The sequence below is a fragment of the Harpia harpyja genome, chromosome 3 (genome assembly GCF_026419915.1).
Source record: "Harpia harpyja isolate bHarHar1 chromosome 3, bHarHar1 primary haplotype, whole genome shotgun sequence".
In the NCBI taxonomy this organism is placed as follows: domain Eukaryota; kingdom Metazoa; phylum Chordata; class Aves; order Accipitriformes; family Accipitridae; genus Harpia; species Harpia harpyja.
In genome coordinates, this window is record NC_068942.1 from 30,270,891 (window position 1) to 30,288,888 (window position 17,998).

General features: G+C 36.6%; 1 protein-coding gene across 1 annotated transcript in view; it reads left to right on the plus strand.

Moving 5' to 3' along the window:
- EYS (eyes shut homolog) overlaps nucleotides 1–17,998 on the plus strand; it is a 1,008,942-nt gene that overhangs the window by 247,952 nt on the left and 742,992 nt on the right. The window contains exon 12 of the mRNA XM_052781811.1: nucleotides 1,396–1,500. Coding sequence (XP_052637771.1) covers nucleotides 1,396–1,500 — 105 coding nt within the window. The remainder of the gene's footprint in view (nucleotides 1–1,395; nucleotides 1,501–17,998) is intronic.

The window sequence follows — 17,998 nt, forward strand, 5'->3', positions numbered from 1 at the left end:
CCTACCATAATCAGGGACTTAACTGTGGAAATGGATCTGAACTAGAAAACATAAGGAAAGCAAAATATCAGAATTAGATCAGGAAGGTTGCACATAGTGCTGTTACCTTACCAACACTTCAAAGAAAATGTAAAAAATTAAAAGAACTTAGGCAAGGATTTATATTTTGGCCAGTCCTGACTGCTCGTATTCCTCACTGGTGCCACAGCACACTCTAAGCAGCACTCAGCAGCTGCTGCTAGCAGATAGCTTTTTAGTTTACTGAGTTACCTGAACTCTCCCTGGTGTCTGCTTGTGTCTCCCCCTTTTCATCCAGATACCTTGAAGTCTCATGGAAAATGCACAGCATATTTACAGGCAGGAAAAAATCCTAATAGGAGCCATGCTGTCATAAGTTTATGGGTGGAAGAGAACCTTGGTGCTGCTGTGGGCTCCTCCAACGAAGGCCTTTTATATCTAGTAGATGCACAAAATACAGGTTTTGAGAGCTGACTGTCTTGGTTCCTGTGATTGTATGAGAGGGTATGTATGTGTGCTGCAGATAAGAGACCAAATATTTTCCTCGGTGCAAAGAATTCAGAGGAATTTCAGCATTCGTTTTAGTTTTATCTTCGTCTGTGAGGTTCACAGAAAGCCCAGCATGCTTTGTATACTGCTGACCTGTTGTAAGTATGCAACATATGATTTGCTTCTATATTCCTGTGGCTGGAAATAGCTTTTCCTGTTACAAACCAAAGCAACCCCTATTGTAGATTACAAATCTACATTTCACTATACTTCCTACCTTTGCTCTTAATTATTTCTTTCCTTCTCATCTGTATTTTGCCTCATTAAATATTCTTCAGTGACTTGGTCATCCTCCTCCTTTGTATTACATGGAGAAAGAGAAATATCCAGTATCATAGTACCAACAACTTTCTGTAGAACATAGGCTGAACTCTACTCTTACGCATAACTGTCTGTAAATTAGTGTTGGCCTGATCTTTACATGCAGATACTTTGCCATTCTTTTTCAAAGGAGACAGTGAGTGAAATGAAAGAAAATGATTGACACAACTGAACAAAAATTGCCTGAATATAGTAATTTTGTATAATGGAAAAAAGCTCCAGGATTATGCATATCCTCAGTAGGAAAGCTTTCTATTTTCCTGATTGTCATGCTTCCAACATTGCCTATCAAAATGGACTGTCTCATAACCAAGAAAGCAGAAAAATTCATGACATACAAGATGTCTATCAGTATCCCTGTGTACTCAGTAAGTGCACCTTGGCCAGTGGGGTCAGCATGTAGACTGTGACAATCCTATAGTCCTTTTTCATTACAAATATGTCTCTATGATTTGAACACATCAGCACATTTGTCTTTTTTTTTTTTTTTTTAATCTAAACTTTCAGGTGAAACATGTTCTTTTCACATGAATGAGTGTCTAGACAGACCCTGTTGGAATGGAGGAACCTGTGAAGAGGACATAAATGGCTTCAAATGCAATTGCCCCCTTGGTAAGCATTTATAGTTTTTATACAATTGCTAGTTTGGAACAGTGTGTGAGTTCTACTTTTGTTACTTGGGTGCTATAAAGTCCTGTATGGTGAAAGCATTTTGCTTACATTTTGAAAGGTACAGAGCTAGTCATTTAGACTAATATAAAAAAAAATTTTCTCAGGGAGTGCCCATGACAATTTGTCTGTGACTAATTTTTATAAATAATAGATTACTTAGATTAAAAAGTACTTGTAGTACTGGAACATACTGGTAAAGAAATACTACAGAAATGGAAATTTCCAATTATTTAGTGCCTATTTGTATAAGCACCTTACAGCAACACATTCCTTCAAAAAAGTGTAGGGTTTAGGCAGCAAAACATGTTGAAATGGAGCAAACATCCAAAATCCCAGCTTTTGGAATCCTGTTCTGCTGGCCACATTACTCACACCTAAAAGAATTGAACACTGCTTTAAAGTATGTATGACATCAATCTGGTTGCCTGAGGAATTTTGTGCCATCCAAAGTGCCCTTAAGTGTCCAAGATACTGCATGATGCTGGAAGATATGGTACAGGATATAAGGGACATCTAAGATGGATCAGGCCACGTGGCAACTGAACTAAGCACACAGTGTAAAAAGACCCAGCAAAATAAAGGGAGAAAGAAATACAACGTTGAAGATTCTGCTTTGCTAATTATATACACACTGTATAATTTGGGATTTTGCATGTTACTGCATGTTGACTAAGAAAACATAGAAAAGGGTGGGTTAGAAATTCCTGACCTTAGAAATCCTTTGACCAGGATGAGCAGTCTCTCTCCATTTTTTATAACCGTTGTGGTCAAAGGAGGCTGGGGTAGGGATTTAGCAACTAGTAAGTTCATTCATAAATATGGATAAGAAATTACTGATAAATTCTAAACAGGTATTTGTTCTTGACATGTGCATTTATAATCTCATTGTTACTATGGAAAATAAGGTCAGAAAAACTAATTTTATAGTCATAATCTAAGAAGGTTTACAGTACTGGGGTGTTAAGAAGAGAAACTGATAGTGATCAGTAAAACCTGGAAATGTCGAGGTACTGAAACACAAGTCTCCAACCATCCCCCTCAAGCAAAGCAACTGATTTTAAGAGGACTTTAATGTACTTAATATCAAGAGATCCTTAAATGCCATAAGGGTCATATCCTGCTGAGTTGGGAACTGAAGACAATACTGAGTTACATCTTCAAAGGTAAGATGATGCTTTCATGTTTGTTGCTTCATTTGGACAAATGTAGGCATGTGTTCAAACTGTTTTACTGAATAAGGGCTGTAGCTAAACATTAACACAAGCATTGTCTCCTTTGGTCTTCTGAGGTGGAAATTCTCACATTGAATGCACTGCTTTGCTATCCCATGTTTAACTCTCATTGGTGTTTGCTAACACCCTTGCATAGGGTGGATTTTAGACAGAAGCATCCTGCACCTTCTTCCACAGATCTGAAAGGAGATCTCTTTCACGCAGCAGCATGTGTGTCAGTGATAGGAAATAAAATCGTTGTGACGTTGTCTTAGTAGGTCATTTGTGCTGCTTTCTTTAAAGAAAAGTCAGTCACTCTGTAGACAGGCCTTATCCAATTAATTTTTATTATCATTCTCAGTGTGCGTGTGCATGTATGGTTTGAGTGTCTGTAACTATTCATTCCTTCGCGTTGTGTCTCTGAGGTTAATCCAGGTATTCATCTGGAACAATGAGATTTATGTAATAGACACATATATACACTGGAAACTGAGTTTCATTCTATTGACTCTACTAAAATGCTGTGCATAGCAGTGGTTCTTCATCATCATCAGTCAAAGGATCAAGTCACTCACAGTGAACCAGAGGTTATCTGTAGAAATGACCAGTTATTTTTGAAAAGAGTTAAGACTTTCTGTATTACTATTTGCAGCTACGTTATTTTAATATAATGGCAAGCTGAATTAGAGAGGGGGAAATTTGTGTAGTGATGTGCATATCTAACAATAAGCAGAAAAGAAGAGAATTTTAATCTAAATGTGATACAGATTCCCTTTGTGCCCTTGGGTAAATTAATTAATATCCCAGTTCATATTCTCTAGGTGAAGGTGTAGATAAACAAATGTAACCATCTCACAAAGATATTGCAGTGATTAAATAATGTCTGTAAATTGCCTGAAAACAAAAGTCGCTACATTACTGGATATTTTTACTGCTAGCTTGGTTCTAACAAAAGCAGCGCTTCAAAAGATAAGACAGGTAACTTGAGCTAATCCTTGAGTGAAAAATGACAATTTATGCCTCCATACTTTCACTGACAACCAGTATCATACTGAATTTCTGGAAAAAAAATAGGTTTTGCTTATCAGAGGATCTGTAGTTGCTGGCTTTTAGCAAATAACAGTAAATAAATAAATAATAAAAACATTTAATAAATCATATGTATTCAATAACAAAATACAAGGGAGCACACATAATTTGGATATGCCCTAATGATCAAGCTCTTGTAAATTAAAATATTTGTATCTGCAACTGTCAGTCTGACTAGACCACCAATAATATGGTTTTTGCCTGTTTTTCTTTGGAGTACATTTTTATTCATTAGGTAGGTGGCTCTTATCTTTCCACTTTTCTGCTTTTCCTGTTGTTGTCTGAAACAATCTCTGGCTGCATCTTATTTTTAGGTGCATGGTGATGTCTTTCCAAATTAGACCTTTCAATACTATCGAATATGCTACAAATAATGAACATAAAGAGCTTTCCTCTCTATGCATTGGAGGTTCTATTTCTATTTTTATTTGAATTATTGTTTTACGAGGAATTGTAACTCTATTTTACTAGATACAGCTTAAGATACCTTTGCTGGGCAAGAAATATGTCAGTAGCACCTCTGCCATGTCAAAAGTGAGGAGCACTAGTTTTTAACTTTGACTAAAAAATTTCAAGGCATTCATAGTTAGGAGTTATATACATTAAAATTTAATGAGTTTTTGTCTTCAAATTATGCCATAACAGTAATGCCATTTATTTGGGGATATGAGAGCATAAATTATCTTGACATACAATTTAGAAAGAAAAGGATTAATTTCCATTTAGTTTTCCCTTCAGAAACTCTCGATGCTAAGGTAAAATAAATCTGGAAGGACTCCTGAAGAGTTTTGTATTAGCAGTGGGTGAAGATAGCTTAATGAATGATCTTGGCATGGCTTAATAGTGAAGAGGTGCTGCATAAATAGAAAAACTATATGTTTTGAAAGGAAAGAGTGGTTTGTATCTTCTTTTATCTTATACAGTTTCTTTATGAAAAGTGGATGTAATAGTAGGAATTTTTATTATTAAGATATATTTTCTGAAAAGTTCACATGGTTACACATGATGCATAGAGTTGTATCTGGAAATGCATAACTGCCCCAATGAGAATGTGAACATGACGGATGAAAGGCTGGATTCTTCACTGTGCTGTGTGGTGTAGACATTTGGTTGAATCTGAAGAAAGCAAGCTAATTAGCCTGATTAACAAGCAAGGTTCATTAACCCGACAAGAAAGCTATGCTAATATTTACACTGCTTCTGATACTGAAGTAAGCTCTTTCAGATATTGTGTCTTTATAAAGTACTATATTTAAGAAGTGCAGAGCTACTAACACATTGCTGTTGGTTGGAGTTAAGAGAATTCCACTGTCAGAGAAGATTTATAGACTGATCAAACTGCTTTTGCTTGGGACTTGTGGTCTTCCATTTTTATTTTATTTAAGGAAGAGTTTGAAGTGGGAAATGCACATAGAATGAACACTGGGACCTCTGCTTTACCAGGGCAATCCTCCAACAAACCAACCTCCAGTCTGCCATGTTTATGTCTGTATGAACTTTCCAAGACAGCCTCTATTTTTAGAAATTGTCATAAATGCAGGTGTGAAGACCTCAGTATTTTCTCCACTGGAAATTCCAAAGCTGTTTGTTAGGTGTTTTCTATCACCAGTAGTCACTGTGTTAATAGAAACCAAGGCACACTAACATTGCACACTTCTGTAATTAGCACATACAAAATGCTGAACACATACAGTTGGATGCAGCCAAAATGAGAACGTTCTTACAATACTGATGTTCTTCAGTGTATTAAATATGTTTATATTACATTTCAAAAGACAGAAGTATTTGAATTTAGCACAGCACCTGCACTTTTCCCTAAGAGCGCAGGTTTGGGGTTTTGGTTTCATTTTGAGAAAAATTTTTAAAATTGCTTTAAAAACAGATGCATTAAAGTTTTTACTAAGCCTGTGAAATATTTTTCCTTTTTGAATCATTTATAATGCTGCTATCTCATTTTTAATTACTCTATAGAATATTAGTGAAAAAACTTAATTACATCAGTCATAAAAATAAGAGATCTTGATGCCATGCAAAATTACAAGCATTTTCTTCCTTTCTTTCATTACTAAATAAAGTATAAATCAAAAGGAAACTTCAATAGGAACCTTCCAAAATAAAATCTAATTACTGGAATGTTTGTGCTATATATGATCATTAAAACAACAGTGAATAATGTCAGAATAATTTTTATTTATCTACAACAAAATAATGATTTTTTTTTAATAGCCTTAGAATAGTAAGATACACATCACAGAAATTTGAATATACCTGTGGAAAATAATTTATCAAATAAAAATATTTAAGTAAATAAGATACATTGATAGATTTAAGGCATTACAGTAACGAATAACTTAAAATTGTTAAAATAAGCTTCTTATTTTTAGAGATACAATTCTGCTGTCTTCATGGCAAAAATTTCCTGTTACTGAAATTTTAAATTTTCACTATTTTTGTGGAGTTTTTACTTTAGTGATTCACATTTCATTCTCATAAGTGCAGAAGACATTCTTTCTAAAATATGAGTAGCTGTGTCTTCTCTACCTAAATGCCAGGAAACTAGACTACCTCTGAAAACTTTGCTATTGTTAGCTGAACCTCAGTATTAATCCTTCTGATGGCTCAAGAGATTAGCCTAACTTGGATTCATTGATGCACTAAAAAGTTCTACAGTCACAACAGTAACACAAATACCAACATACATACTACTTTCATTCTTTGGCAGTTCATACAATACATCTTCTGTCAAATCATGTTTTAACCTTCATACAAAAATACAAAATCATATTTATCTCCAATCCTAAAAAAAAAAAAAAAAAAAAAATTGAAATTAGGTGAACTCATAAGTCTGTGCATGTGAACATAAACTAGTAAAGTGTGATGAACAACCTTAGTGATACCTTTTAGCTATTTATGATGCCAAAACAACAAGTATTAGTAATTAGAATTTTTTAGTAAGGAATGTATAGTGTTGTACTGTGTGAAATCCATTCATTGTTTTCCAGTGAGCATCCTATAAACAGGTTCAATATATTCTTAGAAGAAGCACCTTGGGGGGCTATAAGGACAATTTTAAAAGTAAAGAAAAGACACTTCAAAAATTTGGATGCTTTTTTGACTATATATGTCTGTATTTCTCTATCTTTAGAGTACATTTAGGGCTATAATAAACCAATTTTTTTTTTTAATGTCATGGCATAGACATTCCTAGTCAAAGACCTTCAATAATTTGTAATGAATATTTACATATTTTTAAAGTAGGATGTAGCTGGAATAAATACACAATGACCACAGACTGCTGAAATTTTTAAATATAGTGGGTGAGAATTCAATACTGAGTAATAGAGAAGCACATAAAAACTTGAAAAGAACTCTTACTTCTGGAAAACTTTAAATTTGGGAAGAGTATGCTGGATTCCTTTTTCATCCATGTATCCAGTGTCAAAAATGCAACTGCCTTGGTAGGGTTAAACATGACAGCAAACTCTTTTTTAATTCCAGAAAACCCACATTTAAGAAACTAAGAGAACACCAGTAAGGAAATTCTTCATCTATAAAAGCTGAAAGGAAGGGTGGCCTGAGGGCTAAAGCAATGAACTTTGATTTAGGAAATCTGCTGTAAGTTCTACATTGCTCCAGGGTGAATTTTTACACGGTATATTTAATATCACTAGGCAAAGAATTGGTTCTGCTAATATGAACTGCAGAACGATGCTGAGGTTTCTGATCACTGGCTTTTGCTCATCCAAATCTGAATTCTAGCCTTCACCTGGATCCTCGGTGCCAGTTCAGGCATGTCTTCTCTCTAGACAGCTACCCAGATCTACCCCAAATGCTTCTGTATCCTACACAGTCACTTAAAATGACCAAAAAAATGATCTGTTTTAGTTTTCAAACTCACATATACAGTTCCTCCATCCTTGAGAAGCAGGATTGCTCTTCCTTTGTTAAGAAATCAGAAGAACTATATGTATTTAGCAAATCTGAAATATATATATCTATAACTTGTATGTGCTAATTTTGTGGAAATACACCTTATGCTTTAATAGTTACTGTCAATTAGTTCATTGTCTTAACATGTCAATTTTAACACAAAACCTATTATTTTCATATGACAAATCTTCTTTCAGCAGCTTTAAAAACAATTCATTAAAATTCTCTATGGTAAAGCTGAGATATTTCTTAGAAATTATTCCAGTACTCCATCCTGCTGTTGATAAGATATTGTCACTAAATAGGATGAAAAGAGGTCATTTAATCATACAGATCATTAATTCACTGAAATACATCTCAGCATTGCTGGAAACCTGACATAACTAGAGTTCTAACTTTTAAAAATACATAACTAGAGAAAACTCTTGCCTTTTAATCATTTGGGTTTGGTTGTAACCAGATTTAAATTTTTTTTGTGTTTTTTTTTTTTATTCCCCTGTACGATAGTCTAATTTTGTATCACAACCTAAGAGCCTCATCCATCAAAAGGTATAGGTTACTTTATGTAATGGGCTCATGTGGGACTCTGCTTTTGTGATAGAGTACAATTTTTTTTCATCTCAAGATAAGAAATAGGACAAAGAGTAACATAAAGTTCATAAAATGGAATCAGACAATGTCTTTAGATATGGTATGACATCTTTAAGTAGTTTCTTTTCTCTCTGTGTAGAAGAAATGCATGGCTTTCAGGTGAACACCATAACCATCTTTTGAAAGTGTTTAAGAGGGAAGTAATTTTATAATAATACAGCTCAAGTGACTGGTTACTGCTAGTATGGCTTTTGGTATATTCTGATGATCTTATACAGCAGATTTTACAAGCATTATATTTGAACTTCAGCATTTTAGATAATAGTATTTCCATTTAGCTGATGAACAGTATTGGTTGATTATGGTGTATGATTATCAACAGTGAGTTTCTTCAAGGGAATTTTTTTTATAATGTTAGGACTGCATCTTTTTACAGGGCTTTCTTTTCAGGGGCATAGAATAAACCATGTGAACACCATCTGTCTATCTATATACTGTTGTCTATATATGTATACCTTTCTAAAAGGTATCTGTTTCTCTACCTAAACCTTTCTAAAAGAGTGGTTTCTAGAAAAGTGATCTCTGCCTCCCACTTGATATATGGAACATTGTGAACAGACTGGATGACATTGGCACTGTGTGACCGGCATCTCCAGGCACATGAGTTTCTTGTGCACAGGCAAATTTCCAGCCTTCATGGAGGAAGGGTCATGACTTTGGAACTTCTCATTAGACACACACTGAAAAAGCTAAAACAAAAAATTGAGGCACACCAAATTCACTAATAGTGTGTTGGGTATCTAGGATGGAGCGGTTTAGAGGACTTGGTTCGGCAAAGTGTGTTGGGTGTCCATAGCAAGCTTTTGGCAGTGAGGGGGCCGCAGAGATGGCCTCTGCGAGGAGGGTCCGGGGCTGCCCCGTGCCGGACACAGCGGGTTCCAGCCGGCTCCAACCCACCCACCGCCGGGCCAAGGTGGTGGTGCCTCGGGGAAAACCTATTTAAGAAAGGGCAAAATGCTATTCGGAAGTGTGTGAGAGAGAGCAGTGCAGAAAAAATATGTGAGCACCAGCCCTGCAGACCCCCAGGTCAGTGCAGAAGGAGGGGAGGAGGTGCTCCAGGCGCCGGAGCAGAGATTCCCCTGCAGCCCGTGGTGATGAAGACCATGGTGAGGCAGGCTGTCCCCCTGCAGCCCAGGGAGGTCCACGGTGGAGCAGATCTCCACCTGCAGCCCGGGGAGAGAGGACCCCACGCTGGAGCAGGGGGTTGCCTGAAGATGGCCGTGATTCCATGGGGAAGCCCACGCTGGAGCAGCCTTTTCCTGAAGGACTGCAGCCCTGGAGAGGACCTGTGCTGGAGCAGGTTTATCCTGAAGGCCTGCAGCCTGTGGAAAAGACCCACACCGGAACAGGGAAAGTGTGAGAGGGAAGGAGCAGCAGAGAGGAGCTGTTATGGACTGTCTGCAACCCCCATTCCCCATTCCCCTGCGCCATTTGGTGGGAGGAGGTAGACGAGTCAGGAATAAAAGCGTGAAGTTGAGACTGGGAAAAGGGGCGGGGGGCTGTGGGTGAAAGATGTTTCAGCTTTTGTCTCTGTTTCTCACCATCCTACTCTATTTTAACTGGCAATAAATTAAATTCATTTTCTCCAAGTTGAGTCTGTTTTGCCCCTGATGCTCACTGGTAAGTTATCTCCATGTCTTTATCTCAACCCACAAGATTATTTGTCTTATTTTCTCCCTCTGTCCTGTCGAGGAGAGGGAGTGAGAAAGCAGCTAGGTGGGGGTCTGGCAGCCATCCAAGGTGAACCCACCACACACCCACAAGCACCAGTCTTGGGGATCAGCAGATTTAATAAAAAGAAAAGTAAAAATAGGAACCTTCAGTATTTTAACCTCCTCAAGTATGTCTTGCACCTAAGGACAAAGCTTGTAGCAAGAAAGTTCTAAAATATTTAAATCCAGGTTAGCGAGTGATACAACTAACATGAGGAATTCTGTTTCAGATTCTTGAAATATGGTGAAAGCACCATAACAATAAGCCCTATAAGCAGGGTGGAAAGGGCCTAGATAAACCTGCCACACAGTACTTTGCCAGAGGCAAGTGCTGCGCCTATGGCAGATATGCCTGGAAGATGGCACTGGAAAAGCAAGGAGTTCCAAGGAGTCTGAAATCTGTGTTCCAACACAGCAAGAAGTCTTGCATTGTTAAATACTACCTTCTGGAAAGATGTTTTCCATCAATTCTATAGGAAGAAACTCCTGCCTCTTTCACTGAAGCAGAGAAAACCTCCAGCCAGAAATGAAAGTACTGAGGAAAACATGACAGGCACCAGCAGTACGTCTCTTTCCATCACTCACTGTCCCCATGTGATCTTTTTCATCAGAAACATAAGGACTGATCAGTATTGATTAATTTGTATTCTGAATTCAGTCTAATAAAAGTGTGACATAATGCCATCTTCATCAACAGAAGGAATGGCAGAGGGAAGTTCGGTGATGATATATATGCAGCTAGTATATGATATTTGATGTAATATGTGATATTGGAGCTAACATGGTGTTGGCTCAATACAGAGTGACTGTAGTTCTTCACATCGTCTGTCAAGAAAACTGAAGGGCACACAACTGACGAGGAAGCCCTAAAGGACAGTATTTGAACCTATATTGTACTCCAAGATTTGTTAAGATTAATGTGTCCACAAAGCATTTTAGCTATCAGTGAATTTTTAGCAGGAAAAAAAATGTCGGTGGAGAGCGTTAGATCTGCTCTTGTTCCAAAAAATAACATGCACACTTTCAAAACCCTTGGATTCACTGCCTGTATATTTTACTGCCTTGTAGCTTCATTGTACATTCTCCTCTTTTTATGTGGCTCAGTCTTCAGATTGTTTTTATTTGTCCCTCATGTTTTTTGTCATTTTGACAATTTATATTCCTCATTGAGATGCTATTAATTTTTTTTGCTTTTAAGTTTGTTTTATATTCATTGCTTCAGGTTGTTTTCTGAAGTTGTGTCACTTGTTGCCCTTTCCATTCTTCTCCCGTGGTATTTAACACTTCTTTTGTTTAATGATAATTAATATTTAGAAACTCTTATTTGTTGCAGCTATGCTCATACAGACTAATTAAACTTCTGTTTCTTGCAAGCAGGCTAGTTAGCAAACTTTCTTTTTTCTTTGTCACCTGAGTATTTGTGTTCCTTTTCTGATTAACATGGTACTTATTTTGTTTACTTGTTTTCATTTTAAACCTTTTTTTTTTTTTACTTTTATAGATGAGCTCTGTTAGCTGATCTTTTCAGTTCACATGTTACATTCATATAGAATAAATAATTGAAGCCTTTCAAGTTTGAGGGGACTGTTTGTACATGTTTTCTTCTTCCTTTAGTTCACTCTAGGTAACATTGTCTAGAATGCCATGATAGCCTTTTATGGAGAGAGTGACTAACTCTTATTCACCTTTCTCTTTTAATCTTTCAGCTAGATGAGTGTAGGAGTGAGACGGAAGTTTTCGGGTTTGTATGTTTCAGTATAGATGAATATGCCATTATTCATTGCCTTGCATCTGAAAAGTTCTTAACGTAGCATCTTGTTTTGAGAAAAATAAAATCACAAATGACTTGAGGAAGATTAATTTATTAAAATAACATAATGACTAAGCAGCAGCTAAATAAAATTGTAGCAACAAAAAGATTTCTAACCTGGCTGTTTCCATGGCAACCTCTCTTCTCAGAGTTTCAAAAACCATTTCTGCATTACTCTCATGCTACTCATCACTTTCATTGTATGTTATTTCAATGCATAGATATTTCTATTTTATCCATATAAAAAAGTCAGGTGAAATACATGATAGACGGTTTTTCTTTATTTGTATTATAATAGTGTCTGTGATGCCTGATTTATATTAGGGACAATTATACAATGTGCTTTATGTATGTGTTTTCATTTTACAGTAGCATAGGCATTAATCTGAGCCAGAAAGTTCAATAGGTTTTGTTTGGTTGGTTTGTTTTTAAGTGCAATCATCGTTATTGTGAACAAAACAGGAAATCGTTGGATGTATTAAGTGTTGCTTTCCCTATTTTGTAGTTGCAGAGGGATACAGGTGGGATGAGTATTTTGCTAGAGGTACCAGTCCCTTGTACCAGAGCTTAAACTAAGAAAGCTTAGATTTAGAAAACTAAGTTTTAGACAGCTGAAGGTAAATGAGATGAGATGAATCCCAGCTGAAGTGATTTTCTCTATGACTAGAGACACTGCAGTAAAAGTGGACAGAGGTCTCCTTAGCCTTATTCTGATGCCTTTCTTCCATCTTTACAACTGAATTTTGGGGATGTTTTTTTTTTTGATTCACACAGTTTTCTTCTCTGTTATTCTCATTATACGTTTAAGGTTCCAAAAAGGGTTCATCTACTTTAATAAAGCACAGTTTTTTGCTTTAATCCACTGACTGGATCTGAAAAGGACAAGTGGAAAATGTGTATGTATTATAACTAAATGTGAATGATCAAAGAAATAATATGAGGGAAGTTATGTGCAGCAGGACGATAAGGGCAGAATTGCAGTCCCCATACGCCAGTGAAAATAAGCTGTAATAAGGCACCATTAAAAAGTTCAATAAAATGAAACCTCACAAAAGCTGCCACACAGTTTTATTAAGTTCAATACAGTTGGCAGTCCTTTTTAAAGAATAACTCAGGACTGAAATAGTAAAGCTACTGCCCGAATTGTTGAAGTACACTAACAATATCTGAGGCAAACTGCACACTATCTGCATATGTTATGCCTCCCACAATTGAAAATAAAAATTCAAACAAATTAATATCATGGTTTTGCTGCAGCCAAATTACAGTCTAGGCTGCCCACATTGTTCATCAGTTGTTGCATCCAGCCTTAATAGGCAGTCCTCAAAGTCAGGTACTCAGGCCAAACGCAACCACAGAGGCCTTAGACCAGATTCACACAGTTCACCTTAATGACACTAAAACAATGCTGATGTAATTAGCAATAAAATAAAGGCTATCAGTGATCAATTTGGCATAGCTGTTTCTTAAGAAAAGAGCACCTGCACAGCTCACTGGGGTTTACTACACCATTACGTACCCAGACTAGGGGCAGCTTTACCCATGCTACTAGTTATGCTCAACTTTGATGATTATCTACATGATTATATTGGGATCCCTACAAGGTTAATTGATTTTTCCACAAAAGATTTCAACTTTTCTTTAATTTGAGAACCAGGTATGTCAACTACCCTTTATTATGTATTTTCTTAAATAGCCTGTACATCTTAGACAACCTGTTGGTCTATGCGCCAGCTACCTGGGTATATTTTTCTTTGGTTGCAGACTGACTTTTTTAAAGACATAGTATCTTACTGATGTTTTTCCTAAATAACGTTCAATATAGCCTTAAAACTTTCTTGGTCACATGTATAGTTTCAGTTGGGGTTTGTACATTTCATATGATCTCTAGAAATTCAAGTTACATATCAATAATAAAAAACATATTTGTATAAATGCAAAATTATTTGTAAAATATACATATAATATCTCTCTAACTACCTGTTATTAATATCTATTTATGACTGTTAATGTAAGTAATCAAACTTGCTTATGGACATTTATTTGATTTCACAAACAAAACCATAGGTTGATGAAAAAGGTCTGTATGTACTTTCTCAGGGAAATATTTAAAAAGAAAGCACACTGACTTTTATCTTTTCTATAGGTGATAAATTTTTCTCATTGGAAGCAACTTCATGAGAAGTTTCTTTCACTAAATTCTACACAAACTTATTTACTTACCCTTCCCACAGTTTTCGTCTATCTTCCTTAATATTTTTTTTTCTTAATTGAATGAAAAATATGTTTTTATTTGCTGGAGCCTGGATGATAAACCATGTTGTGCTTCATGGAAATATGTCATCGCTCTGCATCACTTCTATGCCTTCTTTTATTACAATACTTATACTCCCATATGACAATGCAGCCCTGCCACATTTTTTGATTTCTTAAGTGTCTGTGACTTGAAATTGGTGACAGGGCTGGGAAAAGGTATTTCACATCCTTGCAGACCAACTTTGAATGATAAATTTATCGTTGTTGGACACTGTCACACAATGAAAAATTAACTGCAGTTAGCAGTGCAGAAGATCTGTTTGGACTTGTAGTCCGTCATCATAACTAGGCATGGTTATTCTCTCCAGCCTATTTTGCATAAACTGTGGTTAGATAGGAAATTGGCTATCTGGTTATTCTTTCTACTGCCCCGGCAGGAATCCAGCGCACAGCCCACCTGCAAGTAGTCCCTGAGAGGACTCTGCAACTTGCTTCCTCAAGCTTGTAACAGCCTGTGTCAGCTGGACTTCCAGAGAATAAAAAGCATGTTTCTGACAGCAGGATGGGGAGTCTGTACATCAATCAACAGAGAAACAGGGCACAGTACAGATTGCATGTAATCCCAACAGAATTATTCAGCTTTGCTAACTGGGATTTAGTTAAAAAGTGTTGTTCTTTCGACTTCTGGGTCCAATTCAAGTTTCTTTTTTTCAAGCAAGTCCATTTAACTTCCTTCTCATGGAATTAACTTCCCTGCCACCCAAAACAAATATTTACATTGTTTTTTGTCTGTATTGGTTTTGGCTGGGATAGAGTTAATGTTCTTTATCACACCTCGTATGGTGTAATGTTTTGGATTTGTGACCAAAACAGTGCTGATTGCATAGGGTTGGTTTAGTCATTGCTGAGCAGGGCTTGCCCAGAGCCAAGGGCTGTTCTGCTTCTCCCCCCACCCCACCAGCGAGGAGGCTGGGGGGGCACAAGGAGTCGGGAGGGGACACAGCCGGGACAGCTGACCCCGACTGACCCCCGGGACATCCCACACCAGAGGACGTCATGCTCGGCGTGTAAAGCTGGGGGAAGAAGGCGGCAGGGGGGACGTTGGGAGTGATGGCGTTTGTCTTCCCAAGGGACCGCTCGGCGTGCTGGAGCCCTGCTGTCCTGGAGATGGCTGAACACCCGCCTGCCCGTGGGAGGTGGGGAATGGATTCCTGGGTTTGCTTTGCTTTTGCTTTCCCTGTTAAACTGTCTTTATCTCAGCCCACGAGTTTTTCTTGCTTTTGCCCTTCCAGTTCTCTCCCTCATCCCACTGTGGGGGAGTGAGGGGGTGGCTGGTTTTGGCTCAGCTGCCAACTGGCCTTAACCAACCATGTTACCATATCTTATCCTCCCTGTTCTCATTCCTTAAAATGAGATGCAACGATATACTAAAGATTACTAAAAGCAGTAATATATTACCATTGATCAATGCACATTTTAGTTAGACAGATTTGTTACATATTCTTGTATGCTTTGATATAAAATTAGCTCTGCTGTTGCCTGTATCTCCAATAGTACAACAAACAGTCATTTCCATTCTTCGGGTATATGTAGGAAGTTATCAGTGAATAATTCTTTCTTTCACCCACCTAAATCTTTCTAGTTGCCTTTTGGTACTTCAGTCTTTCAACACAAATTATCTTCTCAAGCCTTTATATTAACAACTTCTTTGGTGCCATGCTACATGCAATAGAATGGCATGTTTGGATGTGATACCACGTGAACTGGATAACTGTCTTCATCCTCCAGGACTTATTACCTTTGCTGAATCACGTTGACTTTTCTTCTGTCATATTGCACTGCAAACTTGTATCTAATTTGCCACCCATGGTCACCCACAGTCTCCACAGAGAGAGAGAAGGTCTCTTTCTTAAAGTTTCTCCTGTTTGTAAGATTTTATACTCATTTCATTCCTGTGCACCACTGCTGTAAAACAAGGACTCTAAGTACTCTTCAGATTGAAAGGAGGATTGCCTTTATCCACTGCTGTGGTAAAGGTACATAGCCATAGCTTCCAAGGAAGATTAAAGGAAAAGAATGAATTAAGTAAGATTATTAAAAGGTTTGTTTCATTTTTTCCAGAATAAGAAGCCCATGACAGAATTATACTCTGTCTTCAGATGGAAAATTAGTCTAGGATACAAATAAGGTACAAATAATACTTTAAACTACAATTGTTATGTCGGTATTTTGTCACGGAATATCTCAGTTAGAATGTAAAGATCCTATTTCAAACCAAAGCTGTAAAAAACACAAACCAAAGAAAAACATGGTCAGTGTGATTCATACTGAATATGTTTTTTTCTTCTAGTATCAAGTGCTAAGAGTTTTTTCTTTGTTTCTGAAGGACCTAATGATTTTGATTTATTGTGCCTGTTTTGCCAAAATCTTGCTAGTAAGAATCGTATTAACTATGAACTGAACACTGGGAGATTAGCATCACTAGCTACAGTTAGCTTTTTTGGAAACCTTTGTTCCCCTTATTCTCATTTAATTGAGAAAACTGAACACATCTTAAACTTATTTGCATTCTTTTAGTGCAGTACTCAAATCTGCAAGAATTTTCTATCTATAATCTAAAATCTGTTGAATAGCTCTGAAATCCTGTGAAAAAGAGCTTCTTTCAGGACGTGGAATTTAAGGCAATAGCTGTATAATCTGGGTTTTAACTAAATGAGATTTTAATGTATTTCCCTTTTGTACTTTTTCCTCGTAATTTTATGTTTTGCAAATTATTTGTGAATAATAAGGAGGTGACTGAGCATACACCTCTGCCACAAACATTCCTGTATTTACCTAAATTCTATAAGTGTCTATGGGGGAAAAAATCCTGCCTATTAACTTCAGTGGTTGTTGTATGTATAAAGTTGCAGGTCTGAAGCAAACCAGTTCCAGCTAGGTGACTAATGTAAACAGGCTGAAAAGCTGTTTGGTTTTAATATTAAGGATTGTTACTTAATATTTCACTTTCCTTTTCTTTCAGACATGAAACACAATATATATAAAAACATGATTTTAACAGGTTTTTCTGTTCAATAAGCCAAAATGATGTAGGGTCTTATGCATTCACATATAATTCCAGCTGACAACAATGAAAGTGGGTTACATTGGTTCTCTGGCCTTTAGATTCAGAAGCAATTTGTTTTCTCTTTTAATTTTCTGTATTGATCCAATACAACCTTTCTTTTGGGGACTGGGGAGAGAGGAGCTTGTACTGGTTCAGTAGCTGCATATGGAAGACCAAATGAGGGTGTCTCTTGTTACAATACTTGAAAGAATATGACATCTGTAATGGGCAATATTTAACACATTTCTAAAAAATTTAGCATAGTAGCAAATCTCCCTCCGTTTTTCAGTGGTATTCAAAATCTATTGTGGCTTTTTCCTAGTAAATGAGTTATAATTTATGAGTTACATTTATTACTATGTCTTTGAGATTTAAAAAAAAAGAAATTTAAGGATGGCCTAGCTCAGGCAAATTGGGCCTTAAGGAATGCTTTGAAATACATAGCTTTTCTTTAATCTCAAGCCTTTATATGCCTGAATTTTCTTCTCCAAAATTTACGTGAGATTTTGTCCAAACCTTCCTGAATTTAGATCAGATTAAACATAGCATCTCTCTCACTTCCTCATCCTTTCTCACAAGTTTTAATAATGTATCAAATCCAGTGCAACATTACTTTAACTAACTTAAATTTAATTTAACTCTTTTTTTGTTTTATTTTGTTTTGTTTTGTTTT